Genomic DNA, 22,357 nt, shown 5'->3' on the forward strand with positions numbered 1-22,357 from the left:
TATTATTGCATACACCCTGGTTTGTTTATGGCTATCATCATTTGTGCACTAATACTAGCAGTATACGCTCAGCGTAAGTGTAAAATGGCCCGTACAGATGCAAAAATCGATATTAGAGACATTGTGCGACAGTACGATATACGGAGGTTGAGATGGGTTAGGATAGGATGTTGAGTGTGTAAAGAGGGGATAAACTGTCGGGTTTGATAAACTACTAGTGTAACGGTGAATACTACTGATGGGGCATGCGAGTAGTGCCTTCTCGTGAATCCTCTTCGCGTCTCTTGAAAAGTGAGATCTATTACTGAATTTGTCGAGTCGCTCTGTAGCACGTACTTGCAACTAAGTACTAGTCAATGAATATCCAGGAAAGTTTAGGAAGACGCGTTCAAGGAGGAGATGGATATTTAGTTTTTTAAATAAGACGCATATGAGAGTCCCTCTCCCCTGTCCAATAGTCTGTTCATTTGGTGTTTCTTTAATAAACAACTCCGCATCGAAGGCAGAGGTGTACGGAGGTTGAGATGGGTTGGGATAGGATGTTGAGCGTGTAAGGGGGGAACAAACTGTCGGATTTGGTAGACTACCACGAATGGAGGTTGAAATAGGGCTAAGGATGTGCGACAGACTTGAATTAGGCGCTTGTGCATCCTTGTTTATCGCAATAAGGCCGTGGAGATAAAAGGTTGGTCTGAGGTATGTTTTTGAGATGGCATTTGACTGTAAGATATAAAGCTCCTGTTTGGAAGATAGCCGATCCAAAATTAGTCTGGTGTGAGGCCAGATGCGTCCAGAATATGCCTGGTGATGGAGAATCTCGGGTAACTCGAATAAACAGTTGGAAAGGTGCTCATATATGCATAAACTAATATAAATCCAGCGACAGAGAATTGTTGTCAAACGCACTTTCACCTTCATCAAGGCCGAGAGAGAGAGAAACAGGTCACCGTGCAAATTGACTCGTGTGATGAGAACATCTCACCTTTTGAAGGTGGAAATTTTCGCAACAGGGTTTCCGCAGCCTCACGGAAGTCAGTGTATAGTATAGTATATATATATAGTAGTACATAGAAATATGGTGTGCAAGTGTGGCACTCAACTGCAGTGAAACTGAGTGCGTAATTGGTGAGAAGATTAGAGCACAATCATGTGGTGGATGCGTTTTAAAATTTGTGTACGAGAATAATTTCTAAAAAAGCAGGGATCAGAAGATAACTAATGCAACAGATTCTCAAGAATGTTTCATCTGCAAGCACACAGGGAGTTTAGAGAAGTTAGGATATTTGGTTCCGGATGGGGCCAAAAGAACAGCTTGCAATTATTTTGTCTAACCGCTGTCCCTGCTCCAGTGTCTGAAAAATACTCGTTAACAAATAAGTTCAAAGGTTAAAAGGGGCTTCGCGATACTTGAGGCGCACTTTAGACCCTGATTGTGGATGTCCGACCGGTGTTGACTGAACACCTGTCGTCGTCGGCGGTATTTCTATGAGATGCCTAAACACTCATCGTCGTCAACCGTTTCTGAATTCATTGACTACTTGAACGTTCAATCGGAAGCTAGCTTTTCTGGCCCGCCTGTTTGATGCTTCTCTATTGCGATTTCGGTGGGGTTTCGGGCATCCTGAGTGTATCATCCATTACGTTGACAAAAAACATTGCCCACGTTTATTCTGTTCCCATTTGTAACCCCCCACCCACTTTTGTGTTTAGTGTGTGTATATGAACTGACGTTTGTTTGTCCTTACTACTTCCCCCATTTGGCCTTGAGGTCGTCCGGCCATTTATAGCCGACTTTGTGCACATGTGACTGTCCACGTGGGAGCCTGTTTGCTCCCTTAGTTTGTACTTTTGTAGTCCAAGTGGACCATTTGTTTTGGACGAGTATTTACTGTCGAGGTTTGCATAATTTGTGAATTTATCTTACATTAATAGTACCGCAAAGAAACCCAGCTCCGACTTTGTTTTGCCTACTCGGAGGTTCTGGTATTACGGGTCACTCGAAGATGCCGTTCGCCCGTTACACTGAGATTATTACCAGGAATATGGCTTTCTTGAGGGGAAATTAATTACAGGATGATCGAATGCCTGGGTTCTCGACGATCTCTGCGACGGTGGACGGTGGTTCGGGCCAGTTTTCGATGAAGAACTCATTCAACACTTCATATACTTTTTGTCAGCCTTGCCAGATTTAGCACAGTTTACTAGCTGCAATTAAAACTACCATGTTACTTCAAGAGTTAGCCTTCGGAGTGGTGAAGAACGGTGGACATGCCTACAATTAACCTTGTAGAATCTTTCCAAAATAATAGATGAAGTGGTGCGTGGAAACGGCTCTTACCATGCGATCGATCCAGACGCACTTTCCGAGTGAAGGCATTTAGCGAGAATCAATGCGCGACTTTTGTGAGACGCAGCGCTATCTTAAATATTTTCGTTTTGTCAGACCAGGGGGCAACTATTGATAAACCACAGAGTAACGAACTAAACTTTGCAGAGGGTCTGTTTGTGTAGCAACGCGTCTCCCTCTTGGATGGTCAGATTGCGTGAACGGACTTTTATCTGGGTTCGTTAGTGCTCCGTTACCTCGTGACTCGTTGAATTGTCGCAAAATACTCTGAAGATCATCGTTCTTCCTTACGGCTTGAAGAACGAGTCTTTCCGGCGCTTTTAATGCGCCACGCAATAAATATATTTCCAACAGAAACACTTATTCCAGCGGCTAAATATCGGACTTTCATGAGTAGGCAATGAAGCGAGTTTTAATGCCTCCTACTGTAGGAATTTGTACCGGAATTATGAAATTCTTTCCTTTCTTTACCTGCCGAATTCCGCGAGGTGGTAAAACTGAGTTAAAGATAACAACCCAGTTAACATGGTCAAGAAATGTACTTTCGGTTACGTATGTAGTGAAATAACTCTCTGGCTCCCCATCTCAAGTTAAAATCCCTCTGATGATTTAGCTAAGTCTTGCAGGTAATGACTGTTATTCACCCATATAACCAAGATTCCTAGAAAACTCTTTTTTAGCTAAAACCAATGACTCGTTACCCAAGCCACGGTGCCGCCAGAAGGGAGACAGTCGTGAAACGAATGCAGTTTAGACGACGATGAGTTTGCGCACGGAGAAATACCATCTGTTTACATTTTGCAGCTGAATCACAGTGTCTGAACTAAGAACGTGCGATTTCGGCTGCAAAAAGTCTTAGCTGTCAATTCGTGATTTCTGTCGGTTGGCAGTTTGTCTACTATGTGAGTAGCCTCGGCGACAAGTCTGCATGCTGTCTGCAAAACACGATGCCTCATATCTAATCTAAAGTTATGAGTTATCAAAGCGTTCAAGCATGTGGATCAATCGTTTCGGTGTAGCACGCACGCACAGCGGTAGTCCCTCCCCTTACGAGGTGAAGTGCATTCGAGGGTGTGACGAACTACGTGCTCAATGGGGACATTCGCTCTGTGGAAAAACGACTGATACCAACCGTTTCCAAGCCGTCTGGACTTGGTTTACAAAATTCCATCGGCCATTTCCGTCGGGGCGCTAATTTTGTTTCACTTCAGCTGATGCACATCCTAGTAGTCCGTCATAAACAAAGCAAATAAAAGCAGCTCATGAGGTCCAGTTAGGGTAGTTGTTTTCCCCAAATCCCTCTCTAGTAGAGGGATCAAGTGATTGACTTGTTTTACGCGGCAGCTAAACGATTCGGAAACCAATTAGTTCAGTCCTAAAGGAATTCGGCTTAAATCCCAAGATAATTTCTCCGCATGCGGACCAGTGTGCATTTGAACGCTCTCACAGTGTGTCCGGAGGCCAGCCGCTCCTAATAACCAAACATCACATCAGCTGGATGGATGGGTCACGTGCGGGCTATAAACGAGGCCATGCCGTGATTGGTCAGAATGTCAACCAATCTGGATCGAGCGTCTTTAGCTCGACGCTTCTCGCCCCCTCACGGAGATTGTAGCACGAACTTGTGAAACATTCTGTGATAACCCTATAGGTACGATTGTAGTAATATTACCTAGTCTCCATAAAGGGCTGTCTGAAGTTACCGTGCCTTTTGATATACCGTATTGGACGGGGAAGGAAACCAAGGACCGACACAGAGCTGTACGCCCGTTCAGCAAGTCACAGCACAGTGTCAAGGGAATATATGCGATGTTTCGTTTGCAGATTCCGCTTTCGCACAAATTCTTCCTACTTCAACCAAAGTGAAAATGGTAAAGCTGAATTCCTTCGTTATCTCCGGATGGGCAACACTTGTCATTCATCGATTGAATGCGAAGCTAAGATAGTTCATTATGTAAAACCGGTGCGAATAGTTTATAAATCGGAACCAATTTTCACCCCGAAATAGCAGAATAATTGGAAAGCTGGGGCGTGTCCATCATACCATGTTAACTGTGGATAAGAAAACTTGTCAGTTTGGACGAAGGAGAGTATGGTTATTGGCTTGGGCCATAGCATTTCCTAAAGGGATCTGTCTATATTGAAATCATGTGAAAGGATCATACCTTAAATTCAATCGCCGTGAATAGAACAAGAAATTGGTGATACAATTAACTGATTTAAACTATCCAAGATACGCTTAGCAGTTATTTAAAGTGAACATCTAAGCTTTACTTCATGGATGAGCCGCCGTTTGACCTTTTACCTGCTTGACAAACGGCCGGCGTCGGGGTAGATTTTGCCTCTCCGGCCAGTGACGTGGAGGACGGAGGAGGGGTCTCACAAATATCAGGGGATATTCATTTCTGATGAACAAAGCTGGAGTTCATCGCTTGCACTTCTAAGAAAATTTGTCATGAAGGAAGGACAACGTTTCAAGTGAGACTGATGTGGGTTCTACAAATGTAGCAAATATATGGACCTAAACGATAAGACCAGGGCCCAAGTTCAATCGAATAGAACAAGAAATTGGTGATACAATTAACTGATTTAAACTATCCAAGATACGCTTAGCAGTTATTTAAAGTGAACATCTAAGCTTTACTTCATGGATGAGCCGCCGTTTGACCTTTTACCTGCTTGACAAACGGCCGGCGTCGGGGTAGATTTTGCCTCTCCGGCCAGTGACGTGGAGGACGGAGGAGGGGTCTCACAAATATCAGGGGATATTCATTTCTGATGAACAAAGCTGGAGTTCATCGCTTGCACTTCTAAGAAAATTTGTCATGAAGGAAGGACAACGTTTCAAGTGAGATTGATGTGGGTTCTACAAATGTAGCAAATATATGGACCTAAACGATAAGACCAGGGCCCCTGGTAACAATGTAGTCTCATCACATGTCAAGACAACAATTTCGCACTCTCTCTTTATATCAGGTGCTCAAAATTGGCGCCTTAGAGACCGCTCAGATTACCAGACGAAACGAAACCAGTCTTACACTAGCTGGGGGAGTTGTGAGGCGATTCGTCAGCCTTATTCAAGATCTCTCTATTGTGAATCAACAAATATTCGCACTGTTTCTTTGTTTCAAAAAGACGTAACTTTAGTGCCATTGTTCCAGTCTCATGTCCATATAAATCCGAAGAAAACTATCGTTGAACTGAACGTAACACACTACTGATAAGTTTTCTAAAAACTTCGACAGCCGACGATCGGTTTCATCCTTCTTGGAAATCACCAGGTAAGCGCAGTCCCCCAGTTTCCGTCAACCGAATGTTCTGTTTGAAGCGAACGGTCATGATCAAGAGAATCAGATAAAATAAGCTGAATCTCCCGTAAAAAACCAGTTTGTGTGAAAATGAGAGTTTTACTGAAAACATTCGTTGCTTTGTCACTTTCTGACAGCATACGCATGGTCCATCAATCATCCCTAAACGACTGCACTATTATTCAAGGTTCCGGTTTTGTTACTAAACTGCATTTGAAGTTCAAGCCTGTCCACATTTTTGGTGGAGGTAGAGTAATTTACAAGCAAGTGAGTGTATGCCAAACAGTTTTCTGCAATGTTTTTTTATTGACACACTCAGACCAACTACCATTGCGTGAACAATTACGATATATCTTGGTCAACAACAAAATGTCTTGATGTCCCCTTTAACCGAACTGATTGAATTGTGCCAGTAATATTTGTTGCAGTTATTTCTCAGGCAAATACGGTCCCAGAAAATTGTTTCTCATCGAGTCTCAAAAAGATATATTTGATTCTCTTGATTTCAGAAAAATTGCTTTCGTCAGTGAGGCGATTTGGGGACGTGAATCACCTTTTTCGAGGCTTGATGTTTTGCCCAGATAGTGAAGTTCGGGGGGTTTGCGACAACGCGGCTCTTCTAGAGGTTGCAGGAAAGACTACTCTGAGGCATTGCACTTACACACCAACATAATCAGACCGCAAAATCCAAGACTAGTAACCAATTGGTTAGCTATGCAATCTCGGACTTGAATGACAAGAGATGATGGTTGTATGAGAAGGATGCTGTTAACTGTTTTTTCGGAGGCCAGCCGTCTCTAATAGCCGAACATCACATCATTTGGACGGGTGTGTCGCGTGCAGTACCCGAACCAAACGAAGGCATGCCTTGATTGGTCAGAATACCAGCCAATCCGGATCGAGCATCCTTGACTGGACGCTTCTCGCCCCCTCACGGAGATTCTGGCACAACCTTGTGGAACACTCTGTGACTACCCTATAAATACAGATGTAATGATTCTCCTTTTGTCTCCATAAAGGGCTGTCTAGAGCTACCGTGCCTTTTGGTATACCATAGTGGGCGGAGCAAAGAGACCGATACTGTTCAGTGTTCACCCTGTTTATCACCCAGGAGTAGTCACCTTGAGGATATAATTGTAGGATTTCACCTGTCAAAATCACTCTTAGTGTAACCAGCTTTGAGAAGAACGATGTTCGAAAATGGAATTGCTTTGAAGAAACTAAGTAGAACTGCAAATATGATAAATCGAAGAATTTGTTTGGCAATAATAATCAATAAATATTCGCGAATCTCACCTGACCAGATTTAAACTGTCCAAATTCCTTCCACAGGTTGAGTACATTGTAGTTGAACAGGACATCCGAGTCCAGAGCAATGATCTAAGCGATTGATTACAAAATGGCCAGTTATACTGATACCGCGTATGTATAAAACCGTTGGGTTGACGCGATGAACATTGATCTGAAGGCGACAGACTTACTTTTTTCACGTCTTCTGGAAGAATATAGGGAGCAAGAAGTTTGTACAGAGGAGGGGTACCCGCAGAGTGCCGCGTGGGGATCGATTCTACATAAGGCTGAGGAATAGAAAGACCAATAGTCAAGATTCAGCAGTTGAATGGGTTTTGTCATTCTGAATTTTCTCTTTTTATTGGGACGAAACACGTTCTGGGCAATCGGTCTGGCTAGTACAGTTTCATTACAGTTTCACTTCATTCAACTAACTCCTGGGTCTATTTTTTCATCTCGCCTACTGACCTATTATTGCTGTTTTATCAAGCCGTGTGTGTTTTACTCATCTGTTTGGGGGACTTTCGGTTGGAGTGTGGAAAGTCTTTTGAAGCGCACTAATTCCACCCAAACTGAGAGGGAAACAAAGCGCAAAACCGGCTTACGACAATTTGCGTGGAAACACTTGTGTGCTATCTGTCAGGGTTCGTTTTGCCGTACGGAAACCCAACTGAATTGTCATCATATGTATTCTGAGACCACAGCGGTGAAACTGGTTGGTTTGATTAACGAGATCGCTGCCATGGTACCAGTCCTTCAAGCCTCGTACAACAGCACGGCCAGTCATCACATTCGCACACAGAGAATGGTATTTTGCAGTCGACATTCCATATGACTTCCGCTCGTGTCAGTCCAGCTGTCTGTGCGTAATACACGATGCACGACCGGTTTCGTTCTTCCCCAGGCTCATCAAGTAGGCGCATTCCCCGAGCCCTGGTCAATCATATCACCCAACTAAACTTAAGGTGGATGGAATTTTTCAGCTACCTGCAAACGTAATTTTGTCGAAAAAATCAGCCGAATTTAACTTAATCTCTTGTCTATGATGGTATTCTTCAGAAAAATGTGTTACACAAGTCCACTCATGTTTCGAGATTCGCAATAAACTGCATGGGCGTAACACACTACTCATATGGTTGCTGAAAACTCCAAACATGGAGTGCAAACCCAGATTAGTCAGTAACTGTCGGTCAGTCGTCTTTGTGATACTGCATATAAAGTTTCGTTGTGGATTTTTTCGGGTAGCCTAAACAGACTGGATTCTTTTTTACTAATTTGGTCTTATCAGTAGTATAAACCTCTCCAAGGGGTTTGAATAATTGTGTATTCGACAGCAGGGACAGTCAGCTTACCAGTTGCAGATCCATCTAAACCCTTTCTTTGAACTTCCGTTTTTTAACACTCAGTTTGGAAAAGGAAGACTCAACGTAAAGCTTCGAAAACCCAGAATAAAAACTGCTCGCAAGTTCGGATGAGCTTGCTCAGGACTCTGTTATTCCGATCTAGCTGTTTAAATTGATCTCACATCTTTAGTTTATTGTGCACATAAAATACGTTTTCGGTTTGGCTCCCTAGTTGAAACGATTCACATGTGCCAACAGACATTTTCCCTTCTCTGTTGAACCCACATCGAAGGGTGGAAGAAAGGACATGCCTACAAAAAGAGCAAACCTGACGAGCTTTTGGGCTATCGTTCATCGGTGTGAATCATCCGTGTGAAGATGGATTGAAGTCCTTGATACGACAATTTTATCAGGTTGATGGGGGAAATTTCCATAGCTCACTATTAATCGTTTTGCAAATGTGGAGCGGATAAAGCGAACTTGGTCACCAAAAGAGTCATCTGTGAATTCACCTGGTGTTAGTGAGAGATCTAACTGGATTTCCTGTCTATGTGGGTTATATTGGGAAGATTTGTAACCGTAGCAGAGTGCCAAGAAGTACATGTCCAAATGAAGCGCATCTAAGTGGTACTAGGCAGCGGTGATTTGAAGTTTCAAAACAACCTACAGGGATTTCCGTAAGCTTCTGTGTGATGCTTGTCCTTTTACCATCACGTAAGACATACAGGTAAACTGTGAGAATTTGAGAGAGATTTTTTAGTTGATCTGAGGGTTATGATGCTGAGGGAGACCACAAAAGAAAGCAGGTTTTGTCACAATCGGATGCTTGACATTCTCTCATACAATTCAGGGGTACGAATGTAAAAACTCATTCCCTTTTAGTGGAGGTTTCTTCCTGCAGGTGAAGCCGATCTACACTGGAAAGCCGAGAACAGCTGTTTCATCCTCAGTCATGAACATCTCCTAAAGCTCAGGGAATTTCGAACTCCGGGTCTTCACCGGACTTCACATATCCTATGTGAAGATTACAAAACTCGATTACTGCCGAGAATGTTCACAAATGTGTATGAAGTACGATGTGAATAACTTTGATTGTATTAGTAAAGACCTTTTCATGAGACGTTTGCGTATCTGCGGATGGTGTCCGTCGGTTTTTTAGGTAACTCCCTAGAAAAGATACAGTGTAATTGGAAAGACCGCAGTTTAGACACTGAGAGGTCTGACTCTGCACATCCTAAATGACTGCGAGTGCAGAAACCTAGATTGACCACTGCAGGAAGCCACCGATTGCTTGACATTCCACTGTGTAAATATGTAGAAACATGAGAGAAATGGTAGAGGATTAGGCTACGCAACGTTACTGACCGACCGGTAAACCCTATGGATTCCGGCTTATGTGTATTTGCCACAAGACCGCGGGTGCCCGCTTTGTGAGTTCAACTCGGCTGAAACACGTTTTAGCCTCAGTCACACCAACAAAGAAGTAGATACCTAGACTGACAGAGCACAGATAAACTCCAGCACCAAAAAAGATGAACTCACCAGGTATCGTTCATATTCGTACAGAAATATATGTACATCGACTGGCTGCCATTCTTCGAATATAGACAATATGCGATTTCGCGCATCCATGTCAGCCACCCAGTGCAGTCGAACCGGTCTGTAAGCTTCTAGAGGCTGGCGTCTACAAACAATACTGGATGGTCTGTTCATGGGGAGTTTGCAGGCACTTGAACTGTTTCGATATCGGCCTTGGAAATAAAGCATGCTTTTCAGTGAGATCACCACTTGATTCGCTGCACAGGCACCATATACTACTGTGTATAAATCGATCGGTTCCAAGATGCTTCCGTCTTGCCATCGTAAATACAATCGAGCGGGTTCTGGAGCAAACTGTTCAGAAAGAATTGAAGCAATGCACCAACTGTCACAAACGCACAAACTAGACAAATTATGAAGCGCAATTTCTGTGGAAGTTGGAGAGTTGAGTGAGTCCCATGATCATCTTTGTATGCTCGTAGAACGTCAGGCGAATCAGGAATGATTAATTTGGTCGGAAAACTTTCCTAAAACTTCTAAAGGTCCTAATAAGTTATGATCACGTCACTCTTGTTTGAACAGTCATCCCATTTTCCGGGGTAATCATTCTGGTGAGTTCACATCAACGGGTGGGGAAGCACGAGACTCGCGTTTTTTCTTATTGGAGTTCATCAGCAGTGCACATCCCTTGCCAACCAATCATGTCGTTCCAACTTGGGCACGTTCCGCTGTCCAAACGCGCGCAAAGGGAGTAGTGGTGACACACTCGCCTTGGATGTCACGTGCCCGGAATTCAAATCCCTATACGTCCAAGGATACACACTGCAGATAACCTCTAATTAAAGCTAATCTCGAGTCCAGTGTTCCCTCCCAAGTGTGGTGGGCTTACCCGTATGATTGCGTCAGGATGGCTGTCCAAACAAGAGTGATATCAGCGTGAGTTTTAAAAACTCCATAATCATCTACAAATAATATGTTAATTTTACTACATGTTACAGAGAGTCCCCTTCTACAAGAAGCCAGTTCAGAGTGCAACCTCAAACTGCTTGTGCTGGATACAAACATTTTCCAAATGAGATCGTTACTTTTGGCTATTTAAGTACCGCATAATTGCCTAGATGTTGATGGGGACAGACACAAAAAAGTAATCATCCCACTGAGGGCAGGTTGAATGTACCTCCTTTTTTGGTATCAAATACGTTCGAGAACTTTAAGACCGCTGTTCCTTGGGAGTGGAACGCTTGTAGGTTTCGTGTTACGTAGCTTTCCTGTGTTTGAATTATTGAAGCTTCAAACGGACGAGAATTCACGAGTACCAATTGTTTTTGACAAGATTTTGCAAAGTTCGTTAATATTCCATCCGGACGGTTGCTTGGTTGGTTGGAAATTCATTGAAATGTCTGAAAAATCTGCGGACAGCGGTGAAAGTTGTCACTTGGTCTTTCGAAATACTCGAGCAAGTTCTTCTGAAGTACTGACCGAGATAGCGACATGGCTTTGTGGTTGGAATGCGAATGTTCTGATTAGAGGGTCCGTGGTTCGACCCCGAAATCTGCCTCTCGACTTCCCCTGTTTAGGCTTGGGCAACCTGGCAGTATCCCAGTCCTCGTGCCTCCTTTGCGTGGTAATATAAGCTAGAACCGAAAGGGTGTTACAGCTGAACGAATTTAAGTGACCGAAGCTAGGGTTTGAAACCAATGCGTTGCATTAATTGTGTGCATATCTAATAGTCCGGTTGATGGACCTAGCAAGCGCACATTTTGCAGAAGACTCGGTCCTACATAACACTGAACCAGTGACAACGAGAGGGTTCTCAAACGTTCTCTCCAAAGTCTAGAATGACATTTCATGGTTAATTCGGAAACTGAACGTCTCGTTACAATACGTCCTTGGAATTTTCACTTTTTAGGACAAACTGAGCGACGAAATTTTGTGAACACTGTTATTTTAAGCACAGCGAGTGGAAAGAAACTAGGAACAACATTGACAAAGTTATGTGATATCCCTGACGTTCCACTTCACAATTGTTGACAGTCGGTTGAGGGAGACTGATTTCCACGAAGCCATCATGTATCGATCGTCAGTTGAGCAAATATCAAATGTTTTCATAGGATTGTCGTCATATCTACTACTTTATCTGGCTGTGTTTCTGTAACAAGAAATTTGCATCCGGTTTGTAGCTCCGTTGTTGGCTTTTCTGCGAATTGAGCATTGTCCCAAGCTCGTAGAGGCATACACATGGTAATGTTTTAGGATAACCAACCTAATTCCTGGACAACTTCTGCACAAAACCAGTCAGTCCTCAAACGACCATTCATCTTGGAGATGTGATGCGCTCTTTAGAAACTAGATAAAACGAGGAGATAACCATCCAGCCACGCACTCACAAAGTCTGTTAGCATACTGATGACGTTTGAAAATCAATAGGTAAACTCGACGAAGAGATCAGCTGTCACCCTACCAACGGTGGATTTCAGTGAATCGTTGGACAACCGGTGTTTGTACATCAAAACTTTGAAAAGTATTGGGGAACAAGGGGGTAGCGTAAAGTGAGTACCCTATGTTTATCTACCTTAGTAGAAGCACAACACGGAGTGGATCAAGTACACCCTAAAGCCCACTTCACACAAACTAACTACAGAGTGATCCAGGTAGAGGACAATGAGTAAATTTATCAAAGTCCCGATGCTCGGCGTTGGAGGTCTGTACCTTATAACCTTTGCTATGAAGATGGCCAACCTTGGACAAGTTTGGGCTGGCCACCTTGAAAAAGACGGGAAAGGGAAGGCACCAGGATGACCGTGGGGAAACATGTTGCTGCTACACAATAGGCAAGAGACGAAACGTCTGAAAATATCTTCAGCAATTTAATAGGCCTCCGCGATTCCCAGATTGGAAAGCTGCTTTGCGGTCATGCAGCAAACAAGTTGAGTAGAGTCTCTACCACCCTCGGAGATGACCAATTGCGATGAATCTTCAAGAAAAAGACAGGAAATGGAAGGCGCCAGGAAGACCGTGGGGAACCATGTTGCAGCTAGACAATAGGCGAGAGATGAAACATTTGAAAACAACTTCAGGAATTTACTAAGCCTTCGCGAGTCCCAAATTGGAAAGCTGCTTTGCGGTCATTCAGCAACCAAGTTGAGTAGAGTCTCTACGACCCTCGGAGATGACCAATTGCGATGAATCGTCAAGCCATCAAAACTTACCTGTATTTGAGTTATTCCATGGCTACCATATGTATCAATCCTGATTCATTAACTTCACATGCACCCAAGAGTCCCCATCATCATAAGAAAAGGGCATACATATATGTGGAGAGTGGTTGAGATTTCTAGACCGAACAATCTTTGAATCGAATTCCCCTAATGGTGCTACAGCTGAACGCTTTCTATAAAGCATTCGTAACCAGCTCAGTTGCTAGTTTGTTACCAAAAACAGTAACTCACTTACTTTACCAGGGTGTGAATACAACTCACCACTAAGCCCATCAATGACGTGCACAAAAAACTGACGAATCTCTCCTCAGACGAGTTCAGTGAATCTGGTAAGCTATCTCCCCTGGTTCAAAGGCACTGTGTCACTGAAATTTCTGTTTCCATCTCTCATTCATCCAGTCGTGTCCCTAAAGAGTAACAGGCCCTCAAAAGGTGGAGAACTCAAAGGATAAGGTTCATACCAAAGTAGTCTCGTTATGAGTTCACAAATTACCGTCCCATTTTATACATTTGAGTCCTGCCTAAGGTATTAGAGAGGTTGGTCTCTACTATTAAGCATCCCTTGATGCGCACCTCTAAGGATGCACTCAAGTTTGCTTACAAACCTAAAGTCACTTGATGAAGCATCAAAGTTTGAGAGCTCTGTACGACTGAAGACAATGTACTTGTAGCTGTTCCCTAGTACTTAGCGTGCTTTCGATGCCCTTGACCGAACACTGCTCTTCCAAAAGCCTCAATGAACTGACACGCACGGGACACTTCCACAAGTAAGCACACTTTGGAGTAGGGTTCCTATCGTCCAGTGACTGGCAATAAGAACTATACCACCCACGGAACTGACACTGAGGGATGTCTTGGCATGCACAGAAGTGAACCAATAGATAAATTGATTTGAACATCCACTTACCGTTTTTGTTTCACAATCGAAAACATGAGTAGTGTCGCAGCAGCTAGTCTCTTCTTTAGGTAGCTTGAGCAGACACTAAAAAAGATTCCTTTTTTGTTGTAACTCGAAGACTACGTTGATCACGTGCTCAGACTTGAAAAATATGAACTTTGGATCATTATTAGGTTTCAGAGTTTTCACTGACAAAACTTTGTGTCAAATGTGTGTGCTGAGGGAAGAGGAATCCACTCAAACACTATCAAGGAACTAGATTTATCTGGAGGGCTGGAGAGCGTAGATTGGATTCTCTTCCGAGCGAAAGCTCAAGTTGGAGGCGTTTGTTTGCTCTCCTACATGATAATATCGTCAAATTCACACACCAGGCTTGTACTAATAGTGCAAAGGCCAGACCGCTATTCCCTCATTTGTGGTACAAGTTACCAGCATCTAGTATGATTTTTTATAGGTAGCTCAGCGTTCAAGACCCGAACCTACTGACCAGAAGGTCCGTGGTTCGAACTCGACCCTATCAGATCGACTGTTCCCATTTAGGCTAAGGCAACCTGGCAGCCACGTTTCGAAAGCGTGTTACAGCTGAAGGAAATTTCACATTTATTCTTGTAGATTAACAGAGAAACCCTACGCTTTTTTCTCAACATCGGTTAGGGTCTGTAAGCCACAGAACGAAGTGCCCCAGAAGTAGTGGTGTTGATCACGTACCCTGTATTAACAAACTAATTTTGAAAATTTGCTTGCATGCCACTAATCGATCAACCCTCATGAGTGCGCATCCGGCTCTTCACTATAGGACCTTGTACTTTGTGGGAATTACTTGGAGTTGTTTTCATCGCGTCGGAGGATCGACGCGACGGTGTAGTGTTCACCTTTTGGCAAAACATGTCCCGAACGTAGATACCTTAACCTGGAAAGTGTGGAATGAACTGCTCCCTCGTCTTGGTGCGGATATTCCAAAACACGATATTTAGAGTCGTGATTGTCACTGACTGATTTCGCGCAAAAAAGTTTTGAGAATCACAAACCGATCAGTTTTATCCTGGAAATATGAGAAGAATGAAATCTTTTGGTGCTTAGCTGCCATGTGATCCGAAGAAAGCTTGAGGTACTGTCAAGTTATTCAAGCCTAGACAGGAGTGGCCGAGATGTCAGGGTTGGGTATGAACCACGGATCATCCAGCCAGTACGTTCAAGCATCAAGCACATGATCATTCCTACCACGCTTACTTGGTGTATTTCTATCCACTACCAACACATAGATCAAAGAAAGAAGTATCGCCTCTTTTCTGAAGCCATGCAATCAAAATTCAACCTACATCCAAGCTAGCGAAAGTCACGAAAACAGTAGATTGACTACACGAGATCCGTCACTAAAATGAGTTAACCCGCCTGGTGCTGACCTCAAAATAAATGCACCCAACGCTCAACTAACATGTCTTGGTTATGTCGAAGTCCAAACAACTCTGCCAGTCCTCAGTAGCCGTTAGCTGCTTGATCTCAAAATGTAACAGATACTGGATTGTCATCTTCGAAGTTCTCAAAGATTACTTTACACGAAGTTAAACTCAGGAATAGAGGTTGGGCTAGCTCCAATGGCACAGAAATTTTAGTCATTTTAATTCAAATCCTAGGCGTAGTTGTTCAATGACTGGTACTTTACGGATACTGTAGTCATTGCGGGCAACCTTTTATATGGTTTTGTAGACGTTTCCTGGTCTTTTGTCCAGGTTTTATTGAGGACCATTTCTATTATCATGTTGCCCGGAAGACAGCTGCTCTTAATGACCGAAGGTCAAATCGATTAGGCGGATGTGTCACGTGCAAGCTATAGATTAAAATAAGGCCTTCCCTGATTGGTCAAATGTCAGCCAATCTGGATGGAGCACCAATAGCTCTAGGTCTCTCGCCCCTTTACGAAACTGCTGGCGCGACCTTGTGGGACATGCGACGGCCTCATAAATATAGTTGTATTAATCTTTTTGGCCTCCATAAAGAGCTGTCTGAAGCTGTCATGCCTTTTGATATACTGTGGTGGGCGAAGCAGGAAACCAAGGACCGATATAAAGGTAGCAGCATCTTTTGCGGTGCACAGTACATATGAGGTTCAAAATGAAACATGCGTTCTGATAAAGTCTAAAACTCGGTACGAGAGAAGTATGACTTTTTGGAGATATAACGAAAACGGGGATGGTCAGCATGTAGTTTTCATATTGCAGGTCCACTTACCAGATTCGTTCGAGTTGTAACTTGCATTTTATTCAAATTTCGACAAATTCAACATTCGAAAACGTCGAAATGACCTGACCAGCAATCAAAATTTGTTTGCTGCGATAAAAACTGGTAATATTCTGCTTGCAAATCAGATTACCAAATAAACTGGCCACGAGACGCCACTTGATGCGTACAATGAGGTGGTGTACTCATAACCTTGGTATCTTAAGCGATCGCTACTTATGACACCTTCGCCTTGACTGCACTTTTCTATCCGCCCGACATTCGATTTTGCCGTTGCAATACCACAAATTTCCAAAATCCATGTGATTAATTAGCCCTTGTTCGAGCCGGATAACTGATCCAATTTGTTTTAGTCACAGAGTACTCTTTTCCAGAAAAAAGGAGATACCACAAGTTAAGGTGTTGTTCTCAGGTGGTGACTTCTCCTACTGGACTTCAGGAGAACTAATGGCTTTTGAGAAGCTCCATTGTGTTCTCTTCTTCAAAATGGTCAATTCTGAGATCGCTCTCCTCTCACGATCGTTCACTCCATTGTTTTTTCTTCGGCATTGGCAGTTTCGAGTCTTAAGGTGGACCACTCAAACAAAGCCAATGGTGTCTTTAGGATATTTATGCCTCTGCTTTGTCCACACACTACACGCAACACTTGTAGGCTATCAGAATCTTCCGAGATATTATCTTGATTTGTTTGTTCGCTGAACAACTTTGATTCTTTCGAATTTTAGCGTTTTCCAACTTTGGGACATGCCTAGGTTGCTTGTGGATGATATCTATTTGCGCGTTAACGGTGGGATCATAACGTATTCGAATCTAGGTTAATCGTTTTTATGGTCCCATCGTGGGATCGAAATCCGTGGGCACGTGTGTACCCTGAATTATCTGCTGGTCTCTCTGTGAGCCCGATGAGTGATTGACGCTTGACAGTCTTCGTTTCTGGGCGTGATCTGAGTCCATAACAGTGCTGGCCAGATGACGCAAAACCAAATGAAATCATCAATAGCGAGAATCTAGTTGATCCAAGGCGGCGGTCCTCATGAATATGTTCACGAGTGTTGTGAGCAAGTCAACCCCAGTTCCTCAACATCTACACAACAAGGGGTTTTGTCTGAAACAGTGTATGAGTCAATAAGAATATCTCCAGTGGCTGGCTTGGAACGTGTATCTCCTTGACTTAGATAAATGCGGCGCACCAAACACCTATCTGTGAAGGATCTTAGTGAACCAGTGTTTTCTAAGCTGTCAATTTTCACTGCTGAGGTGTCACTTTCAACACTATCCGGGGAACCACTTCAAAAATTTTTTATTAGAGACTATATAAGTTTTGCCGTTTAGTTGGACCAAACTCCCAAACTTAGCCGCTTGTTTGTAGCGCATGATCACAGATGAAGGAATGATTTTATTACGGATGGTGGTCACTAGATGACGTCATCAAATGTCTGGTTACATTTGCTGAGAAAGGATTAGACAGATAGGGTCTGGTGTTGCTTTCCAACCTAAAAGTTAACTCCGGAAATCTCGCAAAACGTTTCCTGCGGACTCCACTGTCTACATCATTCTAGGGATAAAAACATTTGCATAAGATTCCAGTATGTATGAATCACGAGAAATTTATAGCTGGCTCCGCCGTGATATTCACTCCTGGAGGTAACAATCACAGGCATTCCGGTTAATCACTTAATGTTTCCAAGCTTAATACAGTTTCTTTCTCACAAGTTGCACATTCAACAAGATAACTCACTTACCGGAGTAGATTGAAGGTTTAACGTCCAATTTCTTTTCGAAAGGCTGTATACTAGCAAAATCCCCGCAAAACCAAGAACGTAGAGCAGTGTCTGACGGAGTCGTGAACGCATTTCAAGCTTTGTTGTTTTCGTTGCTCTTCGTTCCCCTATCTTATCTCGCTGGTACCAAATCAGGCGAGGCGGCCTTATTGGGTGAGCGCTGTCAATCGATATTGGGTGATGAATCAAAACACAAATTTGGGTGGCGAACCGGAAAACATGCACAGAGCAGTCTGCTCCGGCGAAAACGAGACAGTGAGCGTGTGTATATTAAATGAAGAAAAAAAGGAGTCTGTGCTATCGTCTGAACAACTGCTTTACTGGTTAGTTCTGTCACTGAAAAGATTCAGGCGACAACCCTGAAGAGAAGACTACGTTTAACTAAGTGACTGATGGGTTACACGTCCATATTGATCAAAATAAGAAGTAAAATAGCTCAGTTGCAGCACCCACTCAGTTCATGGTTACCGGATCGTCAAGACTAACGAAAACCAGGGGTAAACAGTATCATTTCAATTGAGTATCGTCCTGTAAGTGAAAAGCCGGGAAGGATTTTACAGCTGTTCCATCCTTGTTCAGAATCGCCCGTAATGCGCATCTAAAGAAACCCATAACCTTCGGGCCAGTGCTTAACCTCTGGGTCTCGAGCGGCTGATCGGCAGTGTGATTAGCTCTCGCTTAGACCGGTACCTACCCATGACTAGCAACCACTTGGTGGGCACAGACATGTTTGAACGGTGAGTTGATTAGGCAGTCAGCTCTAAAATTCACGCTGATTTGCGTTGCGAATAGTTATTCTCTAAGAACGAGCGGCTGCCGGCAGTGTGATTAGCTCTCGCTTAGACCGGTACCTACCCATGACTAGCAACCACTTGGTGGGCACAGACATGTTTGAACGGTGAGTTGATTAGGCAGTCAGCTCTAAAATTCACGCTGATTTGCGTTGCGAATAGTTATTCTCTAAGAACGTTCAGATGGTTATTTGTTCCTCCTTTGAAGTGAGTAGACTAGCTGCAAATATTTCAACATCAGGACATCCTTCTTCAGGTGGTTTTCACAGGTAATCTGTGTATAGCGCACTCAGTATGGTTCATCATAGATTCTGTCATTCAGATACAACATCCATGGTCATTAGTGCCCTTACATAATGACCAAGAAGACCCCAAAATCAACTCGTAGAATCTCGGTTTATAGAATACAAGCATCGAAATTCTTCGACCTCCACGATGTTGTCAAACTGGACCTTATTCTCGCAACATTCTGTTGAAGATAACAGCATAGCAATCAACATATCCGACGCAGTTGAATATCTGATCAACTGACAAGGGCATGGGAAAAAAGCTAAAACAAAATCAGCGAACGCCAAAACATGGAATCCGTGTTAATGAATTTGACAGTCCGACTGGGCACCGGCCAATCAGAACCCAGTTTTTAAACTACCAACTACAATCCAAAGTCAACGGAGGTAGGTAGGCATGAGAACCTACAACACTGATGCATATTGTCCTGTGAATATGTGGCCATTTTTTCTTTTTCAGCCAACTCGTCCACAGTAGAGGAAAATGAGACGGATTTAAAAGCCGTTTCCACAGACCAAAAATTCCAGCCATTTTAAGTAATGTTTTCTGGTGAACATCTAAACAATGGGATAAACTTCCCGTTTATCCATCTGATTTTTCTTGTAGTAGTATGCTGAACGATTCGCAACGTTAAACCCCAATTACTGTAGTTCTCAGAAAGCAATTAGCCCGACCAACTGTTGACTCAGAAAATTTGTGCCGCTTATCATGTTAGGAAGTGTTGATACCAATAACTGAAAGAATACGTGGGTTCTGTGTATTTCTGTTGTTGCAAGACACCCTTCGTAAACATGTCATATTCGTCAAAATCCAAGCCACTACTCCTTCAAATTTATTTCTCCGAAGATTTAAGTAGCTATGTTAGCGACACCACATTTTGAATATCGAAATAGCGCACCAATAATTCAGCAATTAACGGATGAGGGAAGGTGTATTTTTGTAAACCCACGTCAAGGACATTGAACACCAATTGCGCATGCTTAGAACTTCGGAGTCACTAATGTAATCCATTTCGAACCAAACTTTTTCCCAACTGCCGCCATCGTCCAACTCGACTGTCATTCTCACGACCTTCCGCACTTAACTTTGCCTACTAATACCTTTGTGAGTAGTGAAATTCCAACCTGTATTTTGCAGATCGGACGATTCGACAGTGCGATCCCATGCTACGCGGTTAAATATTGTATTGGGATTATATTCATACGCTAAAGGGATAGTTATCATGGACCTTGTGTTTTTTGTTTCTTATACGGATATCTTTCTATTGTTACGGTCCCTACGCGGATCATAAGAAACGAAACAACACTATTGATCAGAGCAGCACACAGCAATCAATTCAAATCAGATAGGGAGCTGCTGGAGATAGCAAGCGTGTGAAAACATTCACGATTTTCACCTATCTATAGCGAAATAAAGAGTGGAATAGGTCAGACAGTTCTCCTCCCCTGTAAGCACACTCAATTCTTATTGCAGGTGAAGCACCCGTGGATGTGCACAAAGTTGATGCGTTTGCTTTAGGGGGAGGAACTATCCACAAAAGTTAAAAATCATTTTGGACCAAGTAGACGACAAAACTGCAGTTTTGCACATACCTGAAAACAAGGAGAGAGTCAGGAAATCAGCCGAAGCTAGTAAGATGAGCGCATTTCCTAAGGAAAAATAGTACGTGAGGCAGATTTGTCCATAGAAGCACAAAGACCATCACAGATTGGTTAAGCGTTTTCTCAAGCTGCTTGACAGAATGTAGTCGAGCAACGACAAAAATGCCCTCTACCGATTCAATCAGATTCCCCAGCTAACCCCATCGGCGGCACTGCATGAATAAAGCAAATCGAGAGCCACTGACCAAAGTAAAATTATGAAGTACTGAAATATGTGGGAGCAGAATAGGTGTTTATTTTGTCCGAATGTGGGTGGAGTGTCCCTTAAGAAAAGACCATATATACGGTTTGTAGGCTGGTCCAGTGAGCGGCTGGAATTGGTATATGCATTCACTCACACACTGTGCCCATGAGACCTTAGAATAGTTCCTTCGACTCAGACCTTCTGTAATCGTAACAAGTGAGAATACTGCTGCATTCGTTCGAAAATGCCGATATAACTGGGCATTTCGATTCACTCTGACAAAACAAAGTTCATAAAATTCATTCGAACATCTAAAAGATTTATAGTTGATAGATGGAGTTTCAGAATGGATAACAAATGTGCTATCCGAATCATTCAGGACAACGATTCACGACGGTACAAAGCGAGATCTTCCGTCGAGTTTCACATGAGCAGCACATTACTTCCCACCTAGACAAGTTATTCAACAACTCATTTTCTTGATTCCGGATTGATTTTCAAAATCCCTAAGCTACTCTCAAATCCTTCCAGTAGGTCGGCGATAAAATTTGATAGTTTTTCCTAACGCATTAGTCATCTAGAGTAAGAATCTGGTGTAATACCATATCATCTGAAATCGGAGGAAAGCATGTACAAGAATCGGTTCTTGACGGTTTTTCCCATGATTTCGTTAATTTTCCACACTAACGATAAGTAGCTTGTTGTCGTTTTTAGGCTTGCATTTGCCCCTGTAAAGCTATTCCCGTAATCTAATAAAATTCCTGTCAGAATGGTCGGTCACACATCATGCCCCTCACTGATGCTACTTAATAAATTGACTGTATGATGCAAATCATGAAATGAACTGATCGCGAACGGAAACAGAAGAAAAATACACCTCGATGCTTTTGAGCAGAATCAGGTATGTTTCATTTCTAGACGGAAGAAAGAGTTGGAGGGCCTGGAGTTGAAATGCAGTAAATGACGACATTTTTCTGTAGTTTTCACTGCGAATGATGTGCGCGGCCGCCTGACTGTGTGTGCTGGCGTGGCATGGCAAACAGACGCGCATGAACCACAGTGGAGAGACGAATAACTTGTTTGGACGCAGTATCACATACCGGCTGTTGGTTTGTCCACCAACAGACAGCAGACGGCAACAACGCAGTGCAGACAGTCGGAACCCCAAATGCAGCAAAACACTTAAGCCTGTGTGTAGGTTCCGCGTTACCGCCACTGTGACTTGACAAAGATGATTGTCACTCTTTGACACACGTCGAGGCAGTTTGTCGTCTTCGAACACGTAAATAAGTAGCCCAGGATGTGGGGATTATGCCCAAACCCTGAACAGCAACAAAACCCCACCATGATTAACACTCAACGCCGACCTGGCTCTGTAGACCGGATCCACATCTTTGTCTGGCCGACTCCATATAGGACGGTCACGTTCAAGCCTCCACCGGTAGCCACTAACCCACCGTGAGGTACACAG

At 43.2% G+C, this 22,357-nt stretch overlaps 1 protein-coding gene across 1 annotated transcript in view; it reads right to left on the reverse strand.

Annotated features, from left to right (window-relative positions):
- T265_12830 (hypothetical protein) overlaps positions 1–18,013 on the reverse strand; it is a gene marked incomplete at both ends in the record, with an annotated part of 30,206 nt that extends 12,193 nt beyond the window's left edge. The window contains 8 exons of the mRNA XM_009165791.1: positions 216–349; positions 1,746–1,888; positions 6,502–6,626; positions 6,952–7,035; positions 7,137–7,232; positions 9,831–10,181; positions 11,307–11,461; positions 17,924–18,013. Coding sequence (XP_009164055.1) covers positions 216–349; positions 1,746–1,888; positions 6,502–6,626; positions 6,952–7,035; positions 7,137–7,232; positions 9,831–10,181; positions 11,307–11,461; positions 17,924–18,011 — 1,176 coding nt within the window. The remainder of the gene's footprint in view (positions 1–215; positions 350–1,745; positions 1,889–6,501; positions 6,627–6,951; positions 7,036–7,136; positions 7,233–9,830; positions 10,182–11,306; positions 11,462–17,923) is intronic.
- Positions 18,014–22,357: the final 4,344 nt, after the last annotated feature.

This window comes from Opisthorchis viverrini, assembly GCF_000715545.1.
Source record: "Opisthorchis viverrini unplaced genomic scaffold opera_v5_18, whole genome shotgun sequence".
NCBI lineage: Eukaryota > Metazoa > Platyhelminthes > Trematoda > Opisthorchiida > Opisthorchiidae > Opisthorchis > Opisthorchis viverrini.